Below are 23,363 nucleotides of genomic sequence, written 5' to 3'. Positions count from 1 at the left end.
CGGTAGCTACACAGATGCAAGAGATTACACCTGTAATCCCATACAGCAAGGCTTTCACACACACACACACACACACACACACACACACACACAGTTCTAACACAGAGTCTGCATTCTGGTTCTTCCTGCTTCAAACTGTGAGTGTAGACGAATGTTTCATCAGATCTGCCGCTGTGCTGATAACAACAACCAGGACTTAACAGGCTCCGGATGCAGGACCGCAGAGGATGGATGGATCGTGTCCATTTTACAGGCAGAAACTAGGCTCGCAGTCTTGGTGATAACATAACTTATTAAGGAAACATAGCAACTCAGACATGCAGCTGTTGGACCATATACCAATTTCTGCGAGTAAATAAAAATTAGGCAACGACTTTCTTCTCAAATTATGCAGTAAATTTCAACCAAAAAAGCTAATAATAATCCTACACGAGTTAAGACAACAGTGTAGGAAGGTCATGGCCGTGGTAGGACACGCAGAGAGTGACAATGTCCGCCCTTAGCCCGCACCTGCTGTCCCTACACCCTCTGCCATCAGTGACAAGCCCACGTAAGCCTTTTGCCATGTCTACAAAATGCTGAGAGAACTTTCTACTTCCTGTACAGAGTAAATCAGCTCTGTCGCCTAAATGCTTAGAGCACTCTTGAACCCCTACATTTGGTATTTCAAGATGGGAAAGAAAAAAATAATCCAAATAAAACCCAAACCTGAAGATCTCAGCACTTGAGCTTCTGTTCTAGAACTAGGGAAAGATGAAAATATTGACCATTCTCCCCAAGGTAATAAATATGAGATGCGAATCTTGTTCTGATTTAATTTCACTAAGATCGTAAAATTGATGTAGAAACATCCTGCGGCTGCACTGACAGACGGCATAAAATTAAAGCATATGTTAATTTTTTACTGTGAGCTCCCATGTTCAAGTTCACACTAGTCTATCCTGATGGAAAACATCTCTGGAGCTACGCGCAACTCAAGGCGTCGGGACGCAGCTTCCGGCCCTGGCTTCTGCTGCACTGAGAACACTGAATCAGGACAACTTAACTTTTCTAAGTCATCAAACTGTTGCCGGCGACCGAGCGACATCTTGCTGCGTCCGCTCCTGGTTTCTGCCATGGTTTTGAGAACCAGCCTACACACTGGTGTTGCTCTGTGGGAATAAGACCTTCTGCCGTGGAGCTCCCGTTACAGTGGAGGTAAGATACACAGAACACGGGAAAAGCAAGGACCTCTAGTATGAGGTCTTTTAGAAGGTGGTGAGCATGGAAGTGTGGAAGGGCAAGCAAGGAGCAGGGCCAGGGCCCCCAGGCTACCGGAGGATGGCAGTCTCAGTGGAGTAGGTAGGGGGCTCTCACTACAGTGATACTTGGGCGGAGTCCTGGAGAAGGAGAGGAAGCTGATGGTGAGGATGTCTCAAGAACTTTCCAGATGCACAGAGGAGATGGCTAGGGCAGCAGGTGAAGACACTGTACAGCCCATACGTGAGTGACAGAGACGGGTGACTTGAACGCAGCCAGAAATCCTGAGTGGAGGCCGGATAAACACGGGACATGGGCAGAGGGCAAGCCTTGAGGCCAGGGAACTTGGCTGCTCTGCGGGTCCGATCTTTTCTGCATCACTAAATATTCCCGTAGCTTCTGTTTCTAAGAGGACTCTGGGGCCACCTTTCCAACGGTTTCTACCCAACAGGGTGTGTTTAACTTGCTTGCTGGCTTAATGTCACACTACCTAAACCCAGACTGTCATTCCCAATCTCAAGCTCCATGTGAGAGGTATCAGTAGAGGGTTGTTTGTTTGGTTGGTTTTGTTTTGTTTTGGGTTTTTTGTTTGTTTGTTTTTTGGTTTTTTGTGGGTTTTTGTTTGTTTGTTGTTTGTTTGTTTGTTTGTTTGTTTTTTGAGATGATTGTCGCAATAGAGAACAAAACCCTTTGGTCATTTTAAACAAGGCATTTACTCTGGGAAGCACGGGCATCTCTCCCACTACAGGGTAACCCTATAGGTAATGGCAGGGGATATTCATAAGTAAAGAAAAGCATAGAAATAATACCTTAGCTGAGTGTTTTAAAAACAGTCTTAATTTTTACATCCAACTTAGTTTAATTTTATCTGGGCTCCGAGCCCCAAAAAACACATAACATAAAGAATCATTACATTTCTTGAATTAAATAATACTGAGTATTTCACAGGTGCAGCAGCACAAGTTGAAACTGGCCTCTAGTTTCTAGAGTGGCGGAGTGAACAAGCCAGCTCACAAGACACACATTTCCGGCCAGTTTTTCTTTCCACTCTACGAACCCAGGTTTCGCCTCTGCCGGCGTTCAGTGATGGCTTGTTTGCTCTTCGGGATAGCATCTACATAAGTAAATATGGTGTAGTCCAACCTTGTGCGGGTATCTCCTAGAAATATTGTAAATTCTTCAAGATACAAACTCCTGAGCTTAGTATTGACGTGGTCTCTCTACAACCATTTATTAAATATCTTCAGTGAGTTAAGACTGGAGGTGAGCACTGGGGGAGTTCAGGACAAACCAAGGAAGGCCCCTGCCTCCTAAAGAGCGCACACACTAGCAGGGGCAGTAAGAGGTCAGCACCGCCTTAGTCTTTAGGGAAAGCATGTGCAAAGCTCCACGTAAAGGGAGTTAATACTCAGGGCACTTGTACTCTAAACGTGTCCCGTCCAGATTGACACTGTCTAGCTGTCCCCTCAGCATAGGAAGCACAGATACCCCTGGAAATCAAAGAGGGAAGAAAGCTCCACCTAGGAAGCTGACCAATAGACATGGTGGGACTAAATGTGTCTAAGCCAAGACCAGACACATCGGGCCTGCTGAAAGCTATGCAGATGGAGCATTTGTAGCTGTATCAGCTAATTTTATGAAGCTGCCAATTCTCCAAATGGGAAAAGGTGTGGGTTCCGATTCAAAAGAGCAAAACGTTGGGATCTGAGTAATTTCAAAGCCAAGGAGGGAGGTGTGAGCCGACAGAAGACCAGAACTATGGGAGGCCAGCACCGGCTCTGTGGTATCTCAGGCTAATTACGATGACTGGAAATTCTCGCCATGTTATTGAAGTTGCGTGACTTTTCTGACCAGAGACCACGGAGAGGTTCGTCCATCCTGATGTAAGAGCCGTGAAAATCCTTGAACAGCCATGAGTTAGATGCCATCTTCTATACATCTTTATTTACGTGTACGCTATAAACTTTTAATTGTGCGACCCATATACAGCGACCATTCCATCAGCCTCTGTTAAATTCCCAAGAGAACTAGAAACTACTTTATCAACCCTTCAAAATTTAACGCAAACCCTGGGAGCAGTGATGCTTGTGTTAATGTGGACCGTGAAGTTTAGGGTTTAGAGAAATATTTAAGGCATGTCTTGATCCTGAAAGCATTTTCTTGCTTGTGAAGCAAATGACTAAAAGAGAATTTCTGAAGCGCTGCCATCATCGAGGGACAGCAGTGGAAGGGAAAGTCACTTCACGTCAATCCCATCTGATTGCTTGTGAGACTTCTGACAAACCTGAAGTTCCCTGGTTTTAATTTTTTTTTTTTTTAAGCATGGGTTTTCACTTGAACATCATAGCCCATAGAGGAAAAAAAAAAAATTAAAACCAGACAGACTTAGCTCAATTCTACATTTTACGTGCAATCAAAAAGATTTGTATGCATATATGAGCACACACACACACACACACACACACACACACACACATGCAATGTCCTCTCTATTCATCTTTCCTTCCTCAGTTTCCCAGCTTAGAGATCATAGTCTGCTTAAGAGATAAGAGGTAAGTCACCTACTGAAACAAGCTTTCTCTTAGTCATCATGCAAAACTTTATTTAAGTACAACTTTGAATATACTTCATTTAGAAAGAAAATATGTTGTCTAAAACCTCATTTTTTTCAAGTTTCCAAAATTAACTCATGGTACATCAAACTTGGGTCTAAATTTAAGTACAATGACAAAAAACCAGGTCTGTAACTTCTGCCAGATGAATAGCTAACTGATTTGTCCAGAGGAATCTAAGCTATTCTGGAGAAAAGGATACAATGTAATGTTTTTTCTTTTTCACACAGACAACTCAAGAAAAGGCACGGAAGTTTTCAACAGCTGCTCAAAGGAGGGCACTTGCATATTTATTTACTAACTATCTTTGCATTTCCCGTACCAAATACTGTGCCCATGCAAGACAAATATCGATCTAAAATTGGCTTGCTTATTTATTTACTTAAATCTCCATCTCAGTGCTGCTGTTTAAACCTTCCCCAAGATGTCTTCTAGTTTCCTGTGCCCACTTTTCTTAGATCTCGGTTTCAAATATACAGTAAGGTTTGTTTAGTGAGTCGGTGATAAAAATGGTGTTTGATGATGGAGCAAAAGAAATTTCCTTTGAAAGTACTCCATCCGTTCTTACTTCTTACTTCTCTCGAGGTCCTTACCATGACTAGCATGTAGCTTCTTCAGATGTCAGGCTCTGAGAACGCAGGAGCTGGTATGGGCCAGAAAGTATTTTATAAAATACTCACTCTTGAAGGGAATGCTAGCCTGTTGTTCCTCTTGGAAAGGGAAAGAGGGAACTTTCCATAGTCAAATCAGGTAAGGAGAATCTACCTGTTTTCTTGGTATGGTTCATCTCAGAAAGTCTCTTACATTACTGTACATTTTTAAACATGGTACTTTATCTACGGTCCACTAGAAAGGGGAAAGAACACTGCCAAACTATCATATAGCCTTATCGCAGTGTTTGTCCTAAAGATTTATTTTTATTTCATGTAGATGGGTGTTTGCCTGAATGTATGTGTACCATGCATGTAGTACCATCAGAGTTCAGAAGAGGGCGCCGGATCCCCGGAAACAGGAATCCATAGAAGGTTTAGGATCTGCCACATGGGTGCTGGGACTCCAACCCCGGTCCTCTGATAGAGCAGCAAGTGTTCTTAACAGCTGAGCCACCTCTCCAGCCCCCATCACAGTGGTTTTTAAGCTGAATCCTCATTATAAAAATAGTAAAGTGGAAAAGGCTGATTGATGGAAGACAGCAGTGTCTGATAATTTACAAGGTAAGTAAAAGAAGCAATATTCTTCATATTATAAATTGAAAAATGGCAAGCTTCTAGACTAAAACCCTCAAGAATCAGTTAATGCCCAAAGAAGTTACCTGATGTGGTCACACACCTATCTGATGTGAGCCAGGACCTGGAGGTTGTACTGTGACTCACTCACTGGGCTCCCTCCTCGGCCCATGCTCTCTGCTACCTTTCTACGCCGCCTACCACTAACTCACGTTCCCCAGGCACGTGCTCGCCTCCTGCCAGCTCTACTCCCCACCAAGTGCGGCTACCCCTGTCCTTCCGCACCCTTCACTGTCCTGTGTGAAACCTGGTCCCAGGGAGCTATCTATACTGCCTCGCAGCCAGAAACTTCTCTCCCTGCTCCTGCCTCCATTGTTAAGCAAAGAGAGCATGTCTCTGCGGACTCACAAAGGCATCCGTCAAGTACTTCTTCTCACCCTAGAGTTAATAAAGCTCGCGCCCCAGTGGCCATCTTTTTGTGGCACTGTTTTGATACATGAGATGGTGTTACTTGTTCACTGACATCTATCTGGTCCACAAACATGCATCGGGTACCAGGTATGGGACAGACATGGGTCTAGTCTGAATGGAGCAGTGAATCAGTCAAAAACCTCAGCCTTTCTGGTGCGCTACAGAATCCAAGCGTTTCCTGTAACAAGAAATACTTTGCCAACCCATCACCTTCCGGGCTTTACCGGGCTGCTCCTCGGGTTCTTTCCTCTACTTTCTTCTCTTTGAGAGCAAGAAACTGAGGTTCTGTCCTAACAGGTTTTGGAAAGTTTCAGCTAATGTAACACTTGAAAATTTTGTCTAATTGTAATAATAATAATAACAATAACTGTTATATAACTCAGTTTACAGTTGAAAACATGGAATGAAAGATAGGGGGGAAAAAAAAACTTCTGGAGCCCAAAAGCAAATTGAAAAAAAAAAAAAAAAAAAAAAAAAAAAAAAACAAGCCAGTAAGGAATAACTTATAATCTGTTTCTTCATCAATGCCAAAAATACAGTAACAGGCTCTGAAACTTGAGGTTGAGTTTTATAAAATCACATGAGTGATATAAAAATATCAATCAAGTGGAATGAGTCATCCTGAGATAATATGTATTCTGGCAATAAGATAAAATCTTATAAAATTATAATAGTAGAGATGTTTACAATGGTAGATTTTCCTAAAATTCAAATAATCTATTGATTTAAAAATAATATACCATTCTCTGTAATCACATGGCTGAATATGATCATCATAAGTAGTTCTGAAGAAAGTATTTATCATAAAAGTTAACATGTGTAAGTGTGCAGATATATAATGTATCAATCCATTAAGTACCTAATAAATTCTTTTGTAGCATTTTAAAATAAGTGATACATGTGTGAGCACATTACACACATATCAAGGGGAAATTTTAAGGGATTTCTAACAAATGTTGAGCTTTCCAGTAAGTGGTTGCTTTCAAATGTGAAGGGACAAAATATCTGCATGCGCTTATTTACCATTATATACTGTATCTCAACAATGAGGTTTAAATGACTTTAAATTAAAACGTATCCAGCAAAAGAAATCATGAAAATTCTCACTGCTAAGTAAAATGTTTCTGCTGAGAGTATAAACTGGGAAAGATGGACAATGAACTCTGCCCACTTCTTCGTCATGCACATGGGTTGGGGGGAAAACACCTTTTAGTGCATTCCTCTCCAACCTTTCTCATAACATCACTGGGAGCGTGCATACACACAGAAACACCCCAGCCACGCAATTTCTCCACGTTCATCTTGTCTTGACTTCCTAATCCTGTGGAATTGCCGGAGACAGTAATGTTTTATATCCTTTACAGTAATTGCTATACTTAATTTTCAAAAAAGAATGCTCAGACATGTGTAAGGCATTCTTCATGTCTGTCTTGACTGACCTACTGTGCCATGGACTTTGTAATTGCTAACTTATTTGCCAGTTAACAAAGTTTAATAAGGCATATGCCCAGCACCTTACATTTATACATATATGTTATTTTGTGACAAATTGTCCTTGACCAAAATACGCATCCTCTACAAATAGTTTATAAAACACATACCATATGCCAAGTTTTCAGCATTAATTGAAAGCCTTGCTGTATTATGAAGCTACTAATTCTAGTTTCAAAAACACTCAACTCATTAATCATCTCATTAATAAACATTTAAAATACAGTTTTCCTAGTTTCCTAAAATATTTCATTCATGCACAAACTGATCCGGGCTTAACATTCAACATGTTTAACTCATAACATCTCAGGATACTATAAAAATCCAAAACAGGGCAAAACAAAACGTATAGCTTTCTTTCATTCTTGGGTGGTCCGCTGCAGAAAATTTAGCTGCATATAAAGTTATAAATTACTGCTAAGTCAGCTGTATGGTACAAGATAAGTTAATTTACAAAGACTTGTTTTCGTTTGTAGAAAGTCTACATATGAAAGACATTTCCAGGAAACGTCCAAGCGTCCAAGCACAGGGGGTCGGGGTCCTATTGAAGACAAAAAAGGTTTCCCTCTACACATACTGTTGGAACACAGGCAGGGAAAGTGTGGTTTGTAAGCCCCTGTGTTCTTAACTGGGTATTCCTTCCGTACTTCCAGAGTTTTACAATGCACCTATGTGTGTAAGGCCAACACTGCAGAACAAGCCATGTAAGACTTTAAATCCAGCGCCACCTAGTGGAAGGCAGGTATAGCAGCCAGGCAACTGATAGCTAATTCTGTTGGGAGCTGTGTTGAAAATTGTCTTGTTTTTAAAGTTATTTCTCTTTAAGAAAACAAACAAACGTGCTCCCTTCAGAAGCCCATATGCTAAAATTGGAACGATACAAAGAAAGAAAACAAACAAAACAAGCTACGCCTGGCTTATTAGTGTACATAGCACGTATGAGACCCCACACCGAGCCTGCAGAACTGCATGCTCATGCACGCACACACACTCACATGCACACACCACACATATCTGTGTTTCTGTGTGTCTTTTCTCCAGAAATGTTAGTATAATTAAAAAGCTAGGTGAGATGAAAATGTAAAAACGATGAGCACACAAAACAGAACTCTACCCGTGACACCAACGGAGAAGCAAGGACTTCTGAACCCTGACCGACGTTGTAGTGGCCCTGTGTCTGTCTGAGAGCAGGCCTCTGCCTCCACTCGCAGAGATGAAGACTTTTCGCACGAGAACAACAGAGAGCTTGGAACTACTAAAACATTGTGTTCAGAAAACTAGGGTTTTTGTTGTTGTTGTTGTTGTTTTGTTTTGGGGGTTTTGTTTGTTTGTCTTTTTGTTTTTCTAGAAGCCCACTGTGTCTGTCAAAGGCCCATGGAGGTGGTCTGGATGTTAACAGCCCTATCTGAACAGCACTAACAGAAACAGTGGACTCCTCCCAGTGGGTAAGCTGGCGGTTTCTAAAGTAGTTGTAACACCAGTTGCTACTGATGGACTATTGCCAGTTTTCATTGAAAATTGTGCTTTTTACTTCCTGGAGACACTGTTCTGGGCATCTGCTGTAAACCCTGCTTAAGATGGGCAAAGTACAAACACACCCATTTGCTCCACAGATGGAAACAAAGGAGCCAGAGCGCTTAATTCTCGTAGTAAGTGGAAGATCTGTGTATGCACTTCAAGAGCACCAACAAGGTCATATTACTTTAGAGGAAAAGGCAAAAAAATTATAGATGATATGTGTGTGTGTGTGTGTGTGTGTGTGTGTATATATATGTGTATGTATACATGTGTGTATATATGTGTGTATACATATGTGTGTGTGTTACATATGTGTGTATATATGTATAATTATGTGTGTATATATGTGGAGTTTATCTGTGCTTTCACTTTTGTTATTTAACTGAAAATACTATGTTCTATATATAAGACATCCACTATATTGTAAAAATATAATAAAATGAGAATAAATTGCCTTTTGAAAGTAAAATTGAAAGGCACATAAGCTATAAACTTCACTTTTAATCTTCCCATATAAAGTAATCTCGAATGAGTCCCTACTCTTTGTTATAGTTATGACCTCATATACACATAAACTTTCCAGATGTTTATTGTTCATTTAAGAAATACTCGCCAACCAGCAGACACTGTGTCGTTACGTTCCAGGGTCACAAACCCTGGTTCACAGAACTCTGCTCTCACGCAGGATGGCCTATGTTTTTCAAACCCCATTTTTCACACTGTGCCCTTGGGAGTTTTATTCACCAGAACATTATGTCATATCTTCTTCACAAACAGCTCAATATTCACGGGCTGGCTTGTCAAACATGTGGTGAAGTGACATCAAAGTCCTAACTGCTAGTTGTGTGCACGGGGCTAAGTGTGACTTATCACTGTAATTAGACCTATCTAGACAGGCACCTCAAGTTGGATGAAAACCACCATGGTATCTGATCTAAGCTACTACAACACCTAATTATCTCTAGTATTAAAACTGTGTATCAAATTTTGCTGCACAAAATTATCTCTTCAGATAATTCGTTCATCTTGATTTTGTGACCTGGGAGTCTGGTGTTCAAGTGTTACCTAGCGGACTTGTCTAGAGCAATAGTTAATACTGAAGTTTGAGGTGTAATTCACCTCAAACCAAAGATTAAAACTGTGACTAAGAAGGAAAAAAAACCCACAGAATTTCATAAGATTATCTAACTTTTCTTCTTCGTTTCAAAGAAGAAGAGAATAAATTCTGGACAAGTTCACAGATGTGTCCAAGGTCACACACGAGCCAACGGCAGAAATGTGGTCAAAGTTTCTGTTCCCATCCCGGAGTGCGTTATAACACTTACAGGAAGCTGTTGTAGGAAATTACCAAGAAACTTCGAGTGAGAAAAATTACCTTTAATGACAAACATGAGTGAACCATAACTCAGATGCACCTAATAGCTCTAAGTTAAAATTATGCATTATTAAAAAAAATAAGGAGAAAGGTGAGCCAGAGCTGAAACGTGATAAATCACTTCTGAGATACAGACTTTGTGCCAGCCAGCCTACTTATGACCAACCTTAGAAGCCTGCTTCTGTTATTATTTTCTTCTAGCAATAGAATTATTTCACATTGAATTATTATTCAAAATCAATTCATAACTCAATGTTTATAATTGTTCAAAATTAATTTGTTATTCAATATTGAATTATTATTCAGTGCTCAGATGTAATGGGGATAAGGAACCAAGATCTTTTTGATTTACAGTCGTAATGGGTTTGGGCCAAGGAACAGTGATTTAAAACAAGAAATAAAATTTTCATCTTAATTTCCTATGCCTCCCATTTTGCCCTCTTTTCCTCTTTGTACCCGAGTCATAAAAGTTAGGGTTCTGGTCCAGCGCAGTGACTGACACTTTAAAATTTAAGTTCAACTAGTTTGAATCACTGTTGCTAAATCTAACAACTTCTTCAGCGTACTTGCCTCTCAAAGAGTAAAATCCCTTTAGAGGCAAAGATAACAAGATAACAAAGCTCACTGGGCTTCAAACAGGAAGGACCCTGGAAAGTTAGAGAAATCCTAACCAATTCATTTGCCCGCTAAAAGGCACCTGTAAGTCCAAGGGAGGAAAGACAAAGGGCTTCTCTGGGTTTTTATCAACACAGGGCGGTGAGAACGGGAGAAACATGTATTTGCAGAACTTCATGTCTGGCACCGAACATCCACAAAGAACAGACACATCTAACTCCAGTGGGGGGACCGGCAAGATGGCTCCCTAGGTAAAGGCACAAGCAGCCAGGCCTGGCAGCCTGACTTTAATCCCCAGGAACAATGTGGTAGAAAGGGAGGACAACACCCATAAATTGTCACCTGACTGCCAGAGATGCACAGAGGTCTCTCTGTCTCTCTCTGTCTCTCTCTCTCTCTCTGTCTCTCTCTCTGTCTCTCTCTCTCTGTCTCTCTCTGTCTCTCTCTCTCTCTCTGTCTCTCTCTCTCTCTCTGTCTCTCTCTGTCTCTGTCTCTCTCTCTCTCTGTCTCTCTCTCTCTCTCTCTCTCTCTCTCTCTCTCTCACACACACACACACACACACACACACAAGACATCCGTGTTCAACAGAAACAATAGATTGAGATGGGTTATACATCGAGTTTGTGGTTCCTGTTAGAGTACAAGTAGTTAAACAAAAATTTATTTATACACGTTTAGGTGTTTTAAAAGCCCATTTTCGTGTAAAAATATGAATCCAAATATATATAAATGTAAAGGCTTTCGTAATGAACCTGGTGGGAATATCCACGGTGCTTACTCTGGGCCAGGCAGTGCCCCAGGGTTTTTTTTTTTTTTTTTTTTTTTTTTTATGCTGATCTATTTAATTCTCACAGCAAGTCTTTCTCGAGAAAATATGGGAACTAAGACATCCAGACAGTAAGAGTCAAAGGCAGATTCCAATTTCCATCAGTCGGGATCCAGAATTGCTTGCCGAGCTCTGGGCCGGAATGGTTTGCTCCTTACCCGGTTTGTTGAGCTTATCTGTGAGTGGTTTTGTTATCAAATGTTAAAGCTGTTTGTATTTCAGCAGTTCAATTACGGAGCACTTTAGTGGCCTGCTGTGTTTTAAGGAACACGCTGCTGTTTGTAAGTTACTTCTGTGAACTCTAAGCCTCCACTATGGACAGCAAACCCGCCCTAGGAAACTATGTGCAGCTCTTTTCTCCCATAGGGACATTTACAATGGGAGAAGAGGCACGAACTTTGCGGTCCAGTTGTTGCACAGAAAGACTGCAGTGAATGAGGTTTCCCTCGTGTGCAGACACAATGCAACAGGTGAGCCAGCTTCCCCCCATGGTCTCCCATCTGCTCTTACCGCCTTCTTAAAGACTCAACTCCTGACGACACCGCGCAGCCTCACATTCATCTACTCTACCACATGGGGGCAGCGCAGGCTGTGAAGAACGGTGCCAAACAAACGCGGCTGGGGGCGGGGCTCTATGCCTTACTGCTGCATTTACTCATGAGCTGTCATAGACCAAAAACATAAAATCTACTTTTCACAAGTGCCTTATCTGACGCTTGAAATCAAGTTGCCATCTCAAGTCCTATCATAACTGAGTAGGAAAACTGGCACCTGGCACTTGGCCACGCTCCCATGACAACTTGATCGCGTGAGTCATTCCCTGAACTCCCTAAAGTGCCTAGATGTCCCCTCGCCTCCTCCACTTGCCCTTGTCTTGCCCAGCTACCCACACAGACCGCCTGTTTCCTGCCACACCCCACCCATGTCCCCACTCCGTGCCCGCCATCGTCCGGCTCCCTAGTGGAGACCTCCTAAACTCCAGAGACCCACCTCCTTCCAAAATGCATTTCCCTAGAGAAAGCAGGTAGGATTACTCTGCTCCGGTCCCCTCCTCTGCCCAAGGCACTTGTTGGAAAAAAATCAACCGAGTCTTCTTTACCATCTTATCCTTACTGCGCACAGTGTGCATTCAATTCTTGGGAAGTGTTTAATAAGTTAAATTCTCTACCCGATATATTGAGAAAGATATATACAGCAATGGGATGATAAATGACATGTAAACCATCATATTCACTGAAATAAAACATTTGACCATTGAGGATTTCATTAAAAAAGTGAACAGTGAAAGTCTGAACTTTTATGCTTCCTTGGCTCACATGCTTTTAAAATAAATCACATTTTTTAAAAAAGCATAGTGGTTCTAGTTTATCTTATTTTTGTTTTTGTAAGAATTATGGTTTTTTTTTTTTTTTTTTTTTTTTTTTTTTTTAATGTATATGAGTACACTGTAGCTGTCCTCAGGCACACCTAAGAGGGCATCAGATCCCATTACAGATGGTTGTGAGCCACCATGTGGTTGCTGGGAACTGAACTCAGGACCTCTGGAAGGACAACTGAGTCATCTCTCCGGCCCCAGTGGTTCTAATTTCAGAACCAGTTTGAAACATGCTACATTGGTTCTGTTTACTTGGTTCTTGTTAAAAGGAAAATCCTTTCTTCTTGGCTCTAGTTAAGTGACACCGTTACCTTACAGTTTCTCATTTTTCACCATTTTCCTAAAGGGCTGACCACATGCTAAATGTTCTCCCTCGTGTGCACTGACTCGCAGATGTGCACAGAGTACACGGAAGAACAAGACAGCAGGAAATACTAGTGACAAGTGTAGGCTGGGCAAGAACTGGGCAGTGTCCCCAACACTGAAAGGACCCATGGAAATGAATGTCACTCGGAGTAGAGTGAGGGTTTGTAACCAATCTCTATCTTTCAGTTAGGGTCCAAATAAAAGAGATGAAGTTTGGTAAAACATTCTGGCATACCATTGCCTATGGCAGAAATACCCACCCAGCCCGGTGCCCTACAAAAGACAGTACAACAGTTGGCAACCTGAGGGAAGCCCGCAGGCTCTTGGGGCCGTGGACTGACTCTTCGTCACCAAGTGCAGCAGGTTGAAGGCAGACATCGCTGTGGTGTCTTTAGCAACAGACCCGGAGGCAAAAGCTGAATAGGAGACAGAAAACAATGAATTAAATAAGCGCAAGCTTCAAACAGCTGACGGTTTGGGTGTATCTGGGGCTACGCGCATGCGCAGTCACTAATGAACCACGGGGTCTCGGTCTCAGATGGATAGCAATCGTCGCTGACATCAAGAATTCTTGCACTACTCGGAGGAGGCTGGTTTTCTCCCCAATACTTAGGTGAGTGAGATCGAGGCTTAAAGGTTCAAGGACACAGAGCAAACGCATTGTAGAAATACCCATTTGATGGCAGAGCCAGAATGTGTCCTTATGTAGAGACTTGTCCTTTAAGACAAAGAAGAAAGCCAAAAAAAAAAAAAAAAAAAAAAAAAAAAAGAAGAAGAAGAAGAAGAAGAAGAACGAAAAAACTAAGGACAACTATAAATCTTCACTCCCCAAACTCCAAACTCTCAAGTTTGAATAAGGCATAGGGAATGTGCCCTTTTGTTCGACTTTATGAATTATACCTTCTAAATAAAATTTTGTGAGTAGAACTCATGACCCAGGATTGAAAGGGGTAGTATATGTAGTGTGTGTGTGTGTGTGTGTGTGTGTATTCACATACATACACACTGCTGAAGTCTTTGGAAATGAATCATGTAGAAGAAACCCCAACTTGTCGGATGTTAGGACTTCAGACAAAAGTCCAGGTTGTGGGATTTTCATAAGCACGCCACACAGGGCTGTGATTGGTGTGGACCTTCTTCAAATGAAAGTGGAGACTTCTCGGTGATTATCAATCTCTCATGTTTCATTTAAAACCACCATGTTAAGTAACTTCAGCTGCCAAATGTCCAAAGAAGGGATAATAATGCCCGGCTCACTTCCTCGCCGCCCCGAAATAAAAGTCTTTCCGTGGACTCTCCTGACCCCCTTGAAGAGCAAACATGTAATAAACAGTAATATATTTGACCAAATCGCTCTGGAGTATATCTGAGCAAAATCTGCTTGTATTAACATGCCTGAACTCTGACTTTCCCAAACTAAACTCAGTACAGAACTAAAACATTTTTGTGTTACTAACTGGACATAAAGGGGGTGGGGGTGCTTAAGAATCACAATGCACAGCCTGAGAGAACCGTTAGACATAAATAAAGATGTCATTTTCACGAGTGACTACGGAGCAGGCAAAGACTGCATGCCTTTGTAGCAGACTACTGGCTAATAAAAGATCAAAGGTCTATACCTCACAACGCCGTAAATAAAAATGTAGGTTTTTTTTTTTTTTCCATGAGACCCTTCCCCGTGAGGGATAAAGTATGTGCGGTAAATGTAATTACTTAGCAAAGCTGCGGCCTCTCTGTGCTCCCGCAGCTGACCATAAAACGTCTTCCTATTCTGTTTCATCAACCGCTGTACCAGTCGGCCTGGGCGCCTACGGATCACTGTGGCCATCTGGCTTGTGTCAAAGCCAGCACACAGGAAGAAAGGCAGTGACGTCACTTGGCAGGTCAGGCAAAGAACAAAGATGCCTTCTACAATTAAAAGCCAAGGACTGCAAATACCAGGGGCTCAAAGAGACCGTGATTTCATAGTCCCTCCTCGCTGCCTTTTTTTTCCTACCCAAATAGCCAGAGCTCCATCTAGTGGCAAATTGGTTCTGCCCAGTTCGGGGTGTTTCAACTGCTTTGTTTCCATTTTTGGTGTTTCAAGTCGACCCTGGAAGTGTCACTAGCGCCTGCACAGTGAAGCCACCGACAGACTTATTGTCACTGCCACCTTGCCTCTTCGGATGCTGGAGAGTGAAGAACCATGACATCATTGTGTGAGCTACTCACAAATCTCACCTTTTATAGGCTGGGAACTGATGGGACCTTAATGACATTAGTGAGGGGAGGGAGGCTGAGATTTTGAGGTTTTGAGGAAAGAGAGAGTGTATATTTTTCACACTTGTAATAAAGAGCGGTCACTGACAATAGACCCAACATAAACAGCCCGTGTCCAGAAAGATTCGTGTCGCTGTGATGTGTGTAGGCTTTGTTGCCGGACTGCCTGGCTGGAACCCTGTCAGGATCTGTAACTACCTGTATGATCTTGGACAAGTCACCTCTGCTTCCCCAACTCTAAAATTACCATTTCAGTAAAGCAATGAGCTAAATGCACCTCTAACAACTCCTCGTGTGTGGAGTACGTTCAGATAAGGTTAGCTGTCAAATATTTGCCGAGTTTAATATGACATGAGTTGGAAAGTTACACTTACGGAAAATAAAATTCCCAACAACAGATACATTCTGATTCTGGTGTCCCCGGCCCTCCTCCCAGGCCCTCCCACCGCCCCACCCACTCAACTCCATGTCTCCTCCTGTGTTTCTCTCTACATCCTATCCCACACTATGGTCCTGCTGGATCCACCACTCACCACACACACACACACACACACACACACACACACACACACACCAGAACAAGCCTACTTCTCCCAGGTCTCTCTTTCAAGCCCGTGCCCTCTGATCCCTTCTCCCACCATCTGCAGACCAGAGCTTAGCGTTTCCAGTGCTGACCCTACAGCATACCTCAAGAGCTATCCTACCACAAAACATTCAGGATCCTGGTGTGTTTTCATCTTTACCTCTTCTAAATTAACACTGCAGGGCAGGGTGGGGGATCTTTTTTCGTTTTTGTATCCCACTACCCAACATGGCAACCAAGCACTCACGCACTTGCTGAGTAGAAGACACGGGTTGTTCGGGGCATCTCATTTCCAAGGTTGTCTCTGACAGCTGCCTTGCTAACGGTGCTTAAAGGAATTAAAATCCATTACAATGTATGATTGCTAGCAAGGGCTACAGGTGGGATGCTGAACATCCCCCACTTAAAATTCAAAGATAATTCAAATGCCCTATTGGTTTCAAAACTCTCTGCTTTCCTATTAATACCCGGACTACTTCAGACTTGTAACGTGCAGATCTTGCCTGAACTCAGTTTGCTAGTGGCTTTGGTCTGGATGCTCCCGGACTCCCCCTTTTCCTCTCTGCCCTGAAGTTGAACAATGTACCAGCCAGAGAGAGTATTACCGGGAATCCAGAGAATTCACCAAGCTGATAATTAGTTCCAGACAGAGCTGACTGTACCCGTAGATTTGAAGTGTCAGCCCTGAAGGTCGGATCTCTCACCAACAAATGCGAAGAACTGTGTTCATGAGCGGTTTTCACGAGTTGATTAAACGTTCTCCCCCAGATGACAAAAGCCAATGACAAATTAGAATGTTGTCAATGACAATTTTTAAAAACATAACACTCAAATCTCACCACAATCTCCTCTCTCTCCAGAAAGAAAAGGTGTGCAGACAGCAAGAACCAGAAAAGCAATCTTAAAGCAAAGACCATCCTTAACAGAAAATGTTCCGCTGGCCTGGGAGCAGTTTCGAACCACCAGTTCCATTTCCTTTAGAAGAAATGTTACCATAGGTCGGGAACCTCTAGCTAGAACACCTGCTATAAAGTTCTATTGGAAACAAGGTTCTCATTGGCCTGGGGCCTGACACACACTTTACGTCCAACTGTTATTGGCTGAATGGATGGGCAGCTCCTTCAGCTGCTGTGCAAAGTCAGCAGCTGGAAAGTCAGCAGCTGGATAGGTAGCTGTGGCGTCACCATTGCTAAGCTGAGTTACTGTTATGCGCAGAAGCCTGGAGTTTAAGAACGCCCCGGCCTTCCAAACCATTCTCAAATCAAAATTAGGAACGGTTCCAACCGCTGCTTTAAAATGTACCACAGTGCAAAACATACCTTTGCGTGTGTATAGCCTCGTATGGCACCTATGTAGGGCCTTGGTGTCAGTTTTATAGCTCCTACTTTATATATGTATTTCAGTTACCTTTTTCTTTTCTTTCTCTTCACATGGGTTTTGGAGATCTCAGATACCCTAATATTTTTCTTAATATATACGAAGTATTAACAAGACAGAAAAACCCACGTAAAACAGTTTAATTTTTAAATACTTTTAGGAGGAGGATGACTGGAGACTGAACCTAGTTAGGTTCCCGCCCCTTTTGCTAGGGCCCCGCCCCTCTTTCTAGGGTACCGCCCTTTTTAGGCAATCCCTCTGTCATCACGCTTCCTCCCAGGCATTTCTGTCGCTTTTTATGTGAAATGGGGTCTTGCTGGCCTTTAACACAGTCTATAGCCCAGGCAGGTCTTGACATCTTGCTCTTCAGCCTCCCGGGGCCCAGTTTAGTTCTGGTTTTTCTTTTCGCGCCCTGAGATCACACTAAGACTCTCACTGACCTCTCTATGTTGCAGTGAGGAGTTTCACCCTGAGGTTTGCAAGCCCCCTCTGTAAACACGAAGCTTATGGTGTCAGCCATTAGAAGAGCACATGGCACCTCTAAACTAATACTCCGGGCTGGAGAGATGGCTCCGCGGTTAAGACCACTGTCGGCTCCCCCAGAGGTCCTGAGTTCAGTTCCTGGTGGCTCACAGCCATCTGTAATGGGATCCGATGCCCCTCTTCTGGTGTGTCTGGAGACAGATACAATGTACTCATATATGGAAAGTAAATAGATAAATATTTTTAAAAAAGAAAAAAATACTACAGACCCCATGGAACAGAGGTGCAGCACCTCCTGGCGGCATCTTCTACGGCTGATGGTCACTTTTTCCCTTTGCAGAAACCGTGTCTTTATCTCTTACAGTATTTCCTTTTATTCCCAAAGTAATTATGCTCCTAGTCTGGTCCTTTGGATTCTTCTGGGTTTCTGACTTGGTTACTCTATTATGGACCCACATTGCATATTTAATCTCCACCTTCCAGAGGCTTGCAATTTGGTAGAGAGCTATAAACTCCAGAGCTGGCCTTCCTCAAAGCTCCCGATGTCTCATCTTCTAAAGGTTTCTAGATAACCGCGGTATCAGCTTGTGTGTGCACTGTGTGCTTTTATTCGCTTTTATTCCCTACAGTTTTATAACCTCATAAGCGAATCTACCTCGTGTTATTTAAATATTTGCACGTGTGCGTTTCATATTACTATGAATAGTAACCGGATTCGAGTGCCTGAACTCGGTGAGTCTGAATGTGTGAATCTAAGGTAGCTATTCCTACTGCTTGCTGTTCTCGGTTATTTCTGGCTCTTCACTTCCCACGCTGGCGAGCAGGTCCTCCTGCTGCCCCCTGGTGGTGGAGACACCACATGACACGTTCCAGGCAGTCCATTAGCTGCAGAGATGGTAAAAGTGGTGCTTCCAAGTCCCTTAGCTGTTGGTATGAAACTGTGCAGCGCTTGCTTTTCTTCTGTAACAACCCCAGCTCTCCAGCAAATCTAGAGCGGCTCTGTTAACCGTGACCCCGGAGCAAGGAAAGAAGAAATAGATCTTCCATCTGGTTCACAGAGAATACAAAGAGCAAACGTGGATGAAGCTTCCGGCATGTGCAGCCCTTGGTACCTGCGATCGTTTGTCCCAGCAAGAACTCAGGTTCAAATAAGAACTTGTTTGATGTGCCAGGACAGCAAGCAATAGAGACCATAAGAAAGTTTATTTCAATCTCCTCTACTATATTAAAAATTCCTTTGGGCTGGAGATAGCCCCGCAGTTAAGAGGGAGCATTGCTCTTCTAGGGGACCCAAATTAGTTCCTAGCAGTGATATCATAACTTCTAGTAACAGCAGCTCCTCTGTGGTGGTCACATACCCCGGGTTCCATGAGCATCTCCATTCACGGATATCTACCCACATACACATAACTTAAAATAATAAATGTTTAATCCTCAAGGACAGGAAATCTGCTGCTAAAGATTACTGTACCCATTTCAGAAAACGCATCCCAGAAGCATGAGAAGTCTGATGCCAAGGTCATGGGAACATCACAGGAAGCCTACAGATGCTCGTCCACTGGTCACCTCATTAGTAACTGTTCCAAAGCACCTCTTATGGCCGGAAGAGAGGATTCTCCTCTTAGAAAGACGCTGAAGACCAGACGATTGTTGCTTTAACCGGACCACACAGCGTTAACTGTCCCAGTCCTTCTGAAAGCGAAGCAGTCAGTCGGTCCATGGCAAAGTTGAGTAACTTGTGGGGAAAGCTGAATGAATGAATGAGTGGATGGATGGATGGATGGATGGCTGAAATCCTTATCCCAAAGTGACTGCGGCTCCCTGGGCACTAACCACATCCACTACAGCTTCTTACTGATTCCACAAGTGGGGAGGCTGGACACAAGTACACAGAGATGATGCTCTCATTGTAGCTCCTCAATAAATACAAGAAAAAACACTCGCCATGATGCACCAAAAACACTTTAGTTTCTCCAGCCCTGAGGTTCAGCGATTAAACAAACAGCCTGATTTTTTTTTCAACCTAAAAGTAAACAGCAATAACAACACAGGCAACACCACACACAGACACACATCCATACACATACTACAATACACATTCACACACCATCCACACACATACTCATATGCAAGGACACACATACCACACAACACACAGACACAGATACATACAAACACAGACATATACACACTCACCCATCACAAGCACATTCATGCACACACTCCCATGCACACACACTACAGACCCACAAACACTCACACACACACACACACACAGGTGCACCCACACACATATGCACGCACATGTCATCACAACATAAAGCTTTTTAAAAATAGCCCTCGGACAGACAACTTGGCGGTTTCTGAACATAAGCAAACAGCGGCAGCTTCACACACGAGAAGGAAAAGGATCTCGCAATGAAAGGCAGGAGGGCAATCAGAAGAAAGTCCGAGGGCATCAGGTTCTTCATCTTGTGAAGCACAAAGACACACCACCTTGGCCATAAAATGGCTCCCAGAATTCCCTTTCCCTGCATCACAGAGCCCCCTGGGATGCTGGCTCCGTACAGTCACAGGTCTGGGCCTCCCAGCAACTGGATCGGAACACACAACTGAACTATGGAAATGGAGTGCAAGTCTGCAGACCATGTGATCTGCCAGAGGAACTTTAAAGGCCAAGGCACTTGCTTTCAGTTTCTTCCTCCCTCCTGGGATGTGGTAACAGTTAGTAAGCACACGTAAGCCCCGAAACAGAAGTTGCTTGAGAAGAACATGAAGCCATGAAGCAGAGATGGCTGCCAAGTTCGACCTGGTACATGAGAGAAAAATAAGTTTCTGGATTCTTTGAGTCTGCTGTGTCACTCTCTACCACAGGTAGTCTCTGGGCTATCACAGGCTAAGCAGTAAATACACCAGTGCTGTAAAACGAACAATGGACAGATCACAGCTCCACCAGACTGGTGGACGATGCTAGACTAAATACCGAAGCAATAGGAGGGGGAACCCCTTAGCTTTCATATCTGGATACTATCCCCGGATATGTTGCTATGACTATATCAAAAGTATAGAAGTAAGTATCAAAAAATAATGATTCAAAGTTGTTTCAGGGGAATGAGTCGGAGAGAGGTAAAGTTGGAAGGTATTGCTTACCGCTTGTGCACTAAGAACCATTTGCAGATTTTTTTTAATAAAAATAAAATTAACATGAAAAGCATGCTGTGTTCCAAATGAAAATGTGTTTCACCTAAAAAACAACCACTCTGAATGTTACCTTAACTGGTTCAAGGCCCAGGACTTGTAAGTTAAAGTATCTATGTCTAGCTGTGATTGGTATCACTTTTGAGGCAAGGTCTTACTATGTAGCCCAGGCTAGCCTCAAATTTGTGAGGATTACTGAGGCAGGAGGATTATGTTAAGTGCAAGGCCAGCCCAGGCTATATGAGTGCCTGGATAGCCTGGTTTACAGGGTAAGGTCCTGTCTCAAAACAAAACAGCTCCTTCCTTCCTTCCTTTCCTCTTTCTTCACTAATTTATTCTTATTTCTATATTTCTGATTTTGTTCAAAAATATTCCCAATGACCCGTCACCAAAATTGCAAACATGATTTCCTGGTTCTACTTTAACCACTACTACCCAGGGACATGAACTGACCGAAACTCTATTTCCATTCTGTTCACCTAGGAAGCTGCTGCTAGGAGCCATTCACTTCTTCACTGAAGCCGTCTTCTCATCTGCCCTGCTGCCCACTACGCATACTGTATACTGACTCTGCGCATGCTCAGACACGACTTAACATGCTCCAAGACTCGTCACCATCTCCAGAGAAAGGCTCAACCAACCTATCCCACCTTTAAGACCTACCAGAGTCATTTCCTTTGCTGCTGTAGAACTTCATTCAGCCTTCCACATCCTCTGGTCCATACTGCCCTCCTCTGACTCTCATACCCTTCACCATTCCTAGTGCCTCCCTCTTAGAAGACAGCCAGCGTATACCAGTTGAATAGATAAATAAATACTATGTTCTGATTATGACCCACTCTTCAGTTCCTTCCTAAAATCCCCCTTTTCCTAGAAATTTCTACAGATTCTTAGCTTCCTTGCCTGTAAAATATGGGTTATAATAACAGTTATTTCGTTAAAGTTTGCATTAAATGAAATGTGTTATAATACTATATAGCTCAGTGCAGTAAATTTTAACATTCCCTATCCAGAAGGAAAACGAAAGAAGGAAGAGGAGAGAATTATGGAGATGAGGAGGAAGAGCATGGGGATAAGGGGGAGGGGCATGGGGATTAGGGGAGGGGCATGGAGATGGGGGAGGAGCATGGAGATGAGGAGGAGGGTATGGAGATTAGGGGGAGGAGCACAGAGATGAGGGAGGAGCATGGAGATGAGGAGGAGGGTATGGAGATTAGGGGGAGGAGCACAGAGATGAGGGAGGAGCATGGAGATGAGGAGGAGGGCATGGAGATTAGGGGGAGGTGCATGGAGATGGGGGAGGAGCATGGAGATGAAGAGGAGGGTATGGAGATTAGGGGGAGGTGCATGGAGATGGGGGAGGAGCATGGAGATGAGGAGGAGGGTATGGAGATTAGGGGGAGGTGCATGGAGATGGGGGAGGAGCATGGAGATGAGGAGGAGGGTATGGAGATTAGGGGGAGGTGCATGGAGATGGGGGAGGAGCATGGAGATGGGAGGAGGATGATGAGGGAGAGCATGGAAATGAGCGGGGAGGAGGGAGGGAAAGGCAATAGGGAGGAGGGACAAAGTTACACAGTTACAGAATTTAATTAGTTTAGTTTGGAGTAGAAAGATGGGACCATTAAACAAGTAACTTCACAAAAATGACTTTTCCACTTCAGAAATTACACTTCAATGACCTTATGAAAATATACATATTTTTTTTTACTTTGAGAAAAAGTGAAATTTTAATTTTTGCAACCAATCATTTCAGACAACTCAGAGTGGCCCAGCTTTGTGCGTGCAAAAAGAATCAAAGGGTGGAGGCCACTCTTATCAACTCCAGCAGAAGTTATAAATTACAGTTACGATGTTACTGTCATGCAAAGATAAAGTGTCCAAGGACTTAAAACTAATTTTGCATATGACCCTGAGAAGTAAGTATTCATAACTTCTAAGACTTGGATTCTCAGCGCTTACAACCTTGTGACTGACACCCTCCCTCATCAAAATACCAGTGAACTCCACTGTCCTAGGCACCTCCTACACAAGATGCTGGCGACTTTGTATATATACCACGCATATTACCTCTTGCAATCAGCTTACCAGATAAGAACATCCCAACCTCCTTATTATGCTCTTTTGATAACCTTTTTAATCAAAGGCTTTTAAAGGAATATGATAGTTTTTATTAAATTACCTCAGACTTAGGAAATAGATATAAATATATCTTTTCTTGTTTAAAAAAGTATCAGCTCAAGAATAGACTCCAGGTTATAAATTAAAATATCATTAATGAATTTAAGGTTGATAGAATTTAAAATACATGGTGATGTGTTCGTTTCAATGAGATTGCCCCCCCCCACA

The 23,363-nt window shown here is 42.9% G+C and overlaps 1 protein-coding gene across 1 annotated transcript in view; it reads right to left on the bottom strand.

Annotated features, from left to right (window-relative positions):
* The window catches only part of MSRB3 (methionine sulfoxide reductase B3), a 109,325-nt gene that overhangs the window by 71,926 nt on the left and 14,036 nt on the right, over positions 1-23,363 (bottom strand). Inside the window, exon 2 of the mRNA XM_080935051.1 lies at positions 13,417-13,530. Within this exon, the coding sequence (XP_080791177.1) occupies positions 13,417-13,492 (76 nt within the window). The 5' untranslated portion in view covers positions 13,493-13,530. The remainder of the gene's footprint in view (positions 1-13,416; positions 13,531-23,363) is intronic.

Source organism: Micromys minutus, assembly GCF_963924665.1.
Source record: "Micromys minutus genome assembly, chromosome: 22".
Taxonomy (NCBI): domain Eukaryota; kingdom Metazoa; phylum Chordata; class Mammalia; order Rodentia; family Muridae; genus Micromys; species Micromys minutus.
The sequence above is the reverse complement of the archived record's forward strand: the minus strand, read 5'-3'. Positions and strand labels throughout refer to the sequence as shown.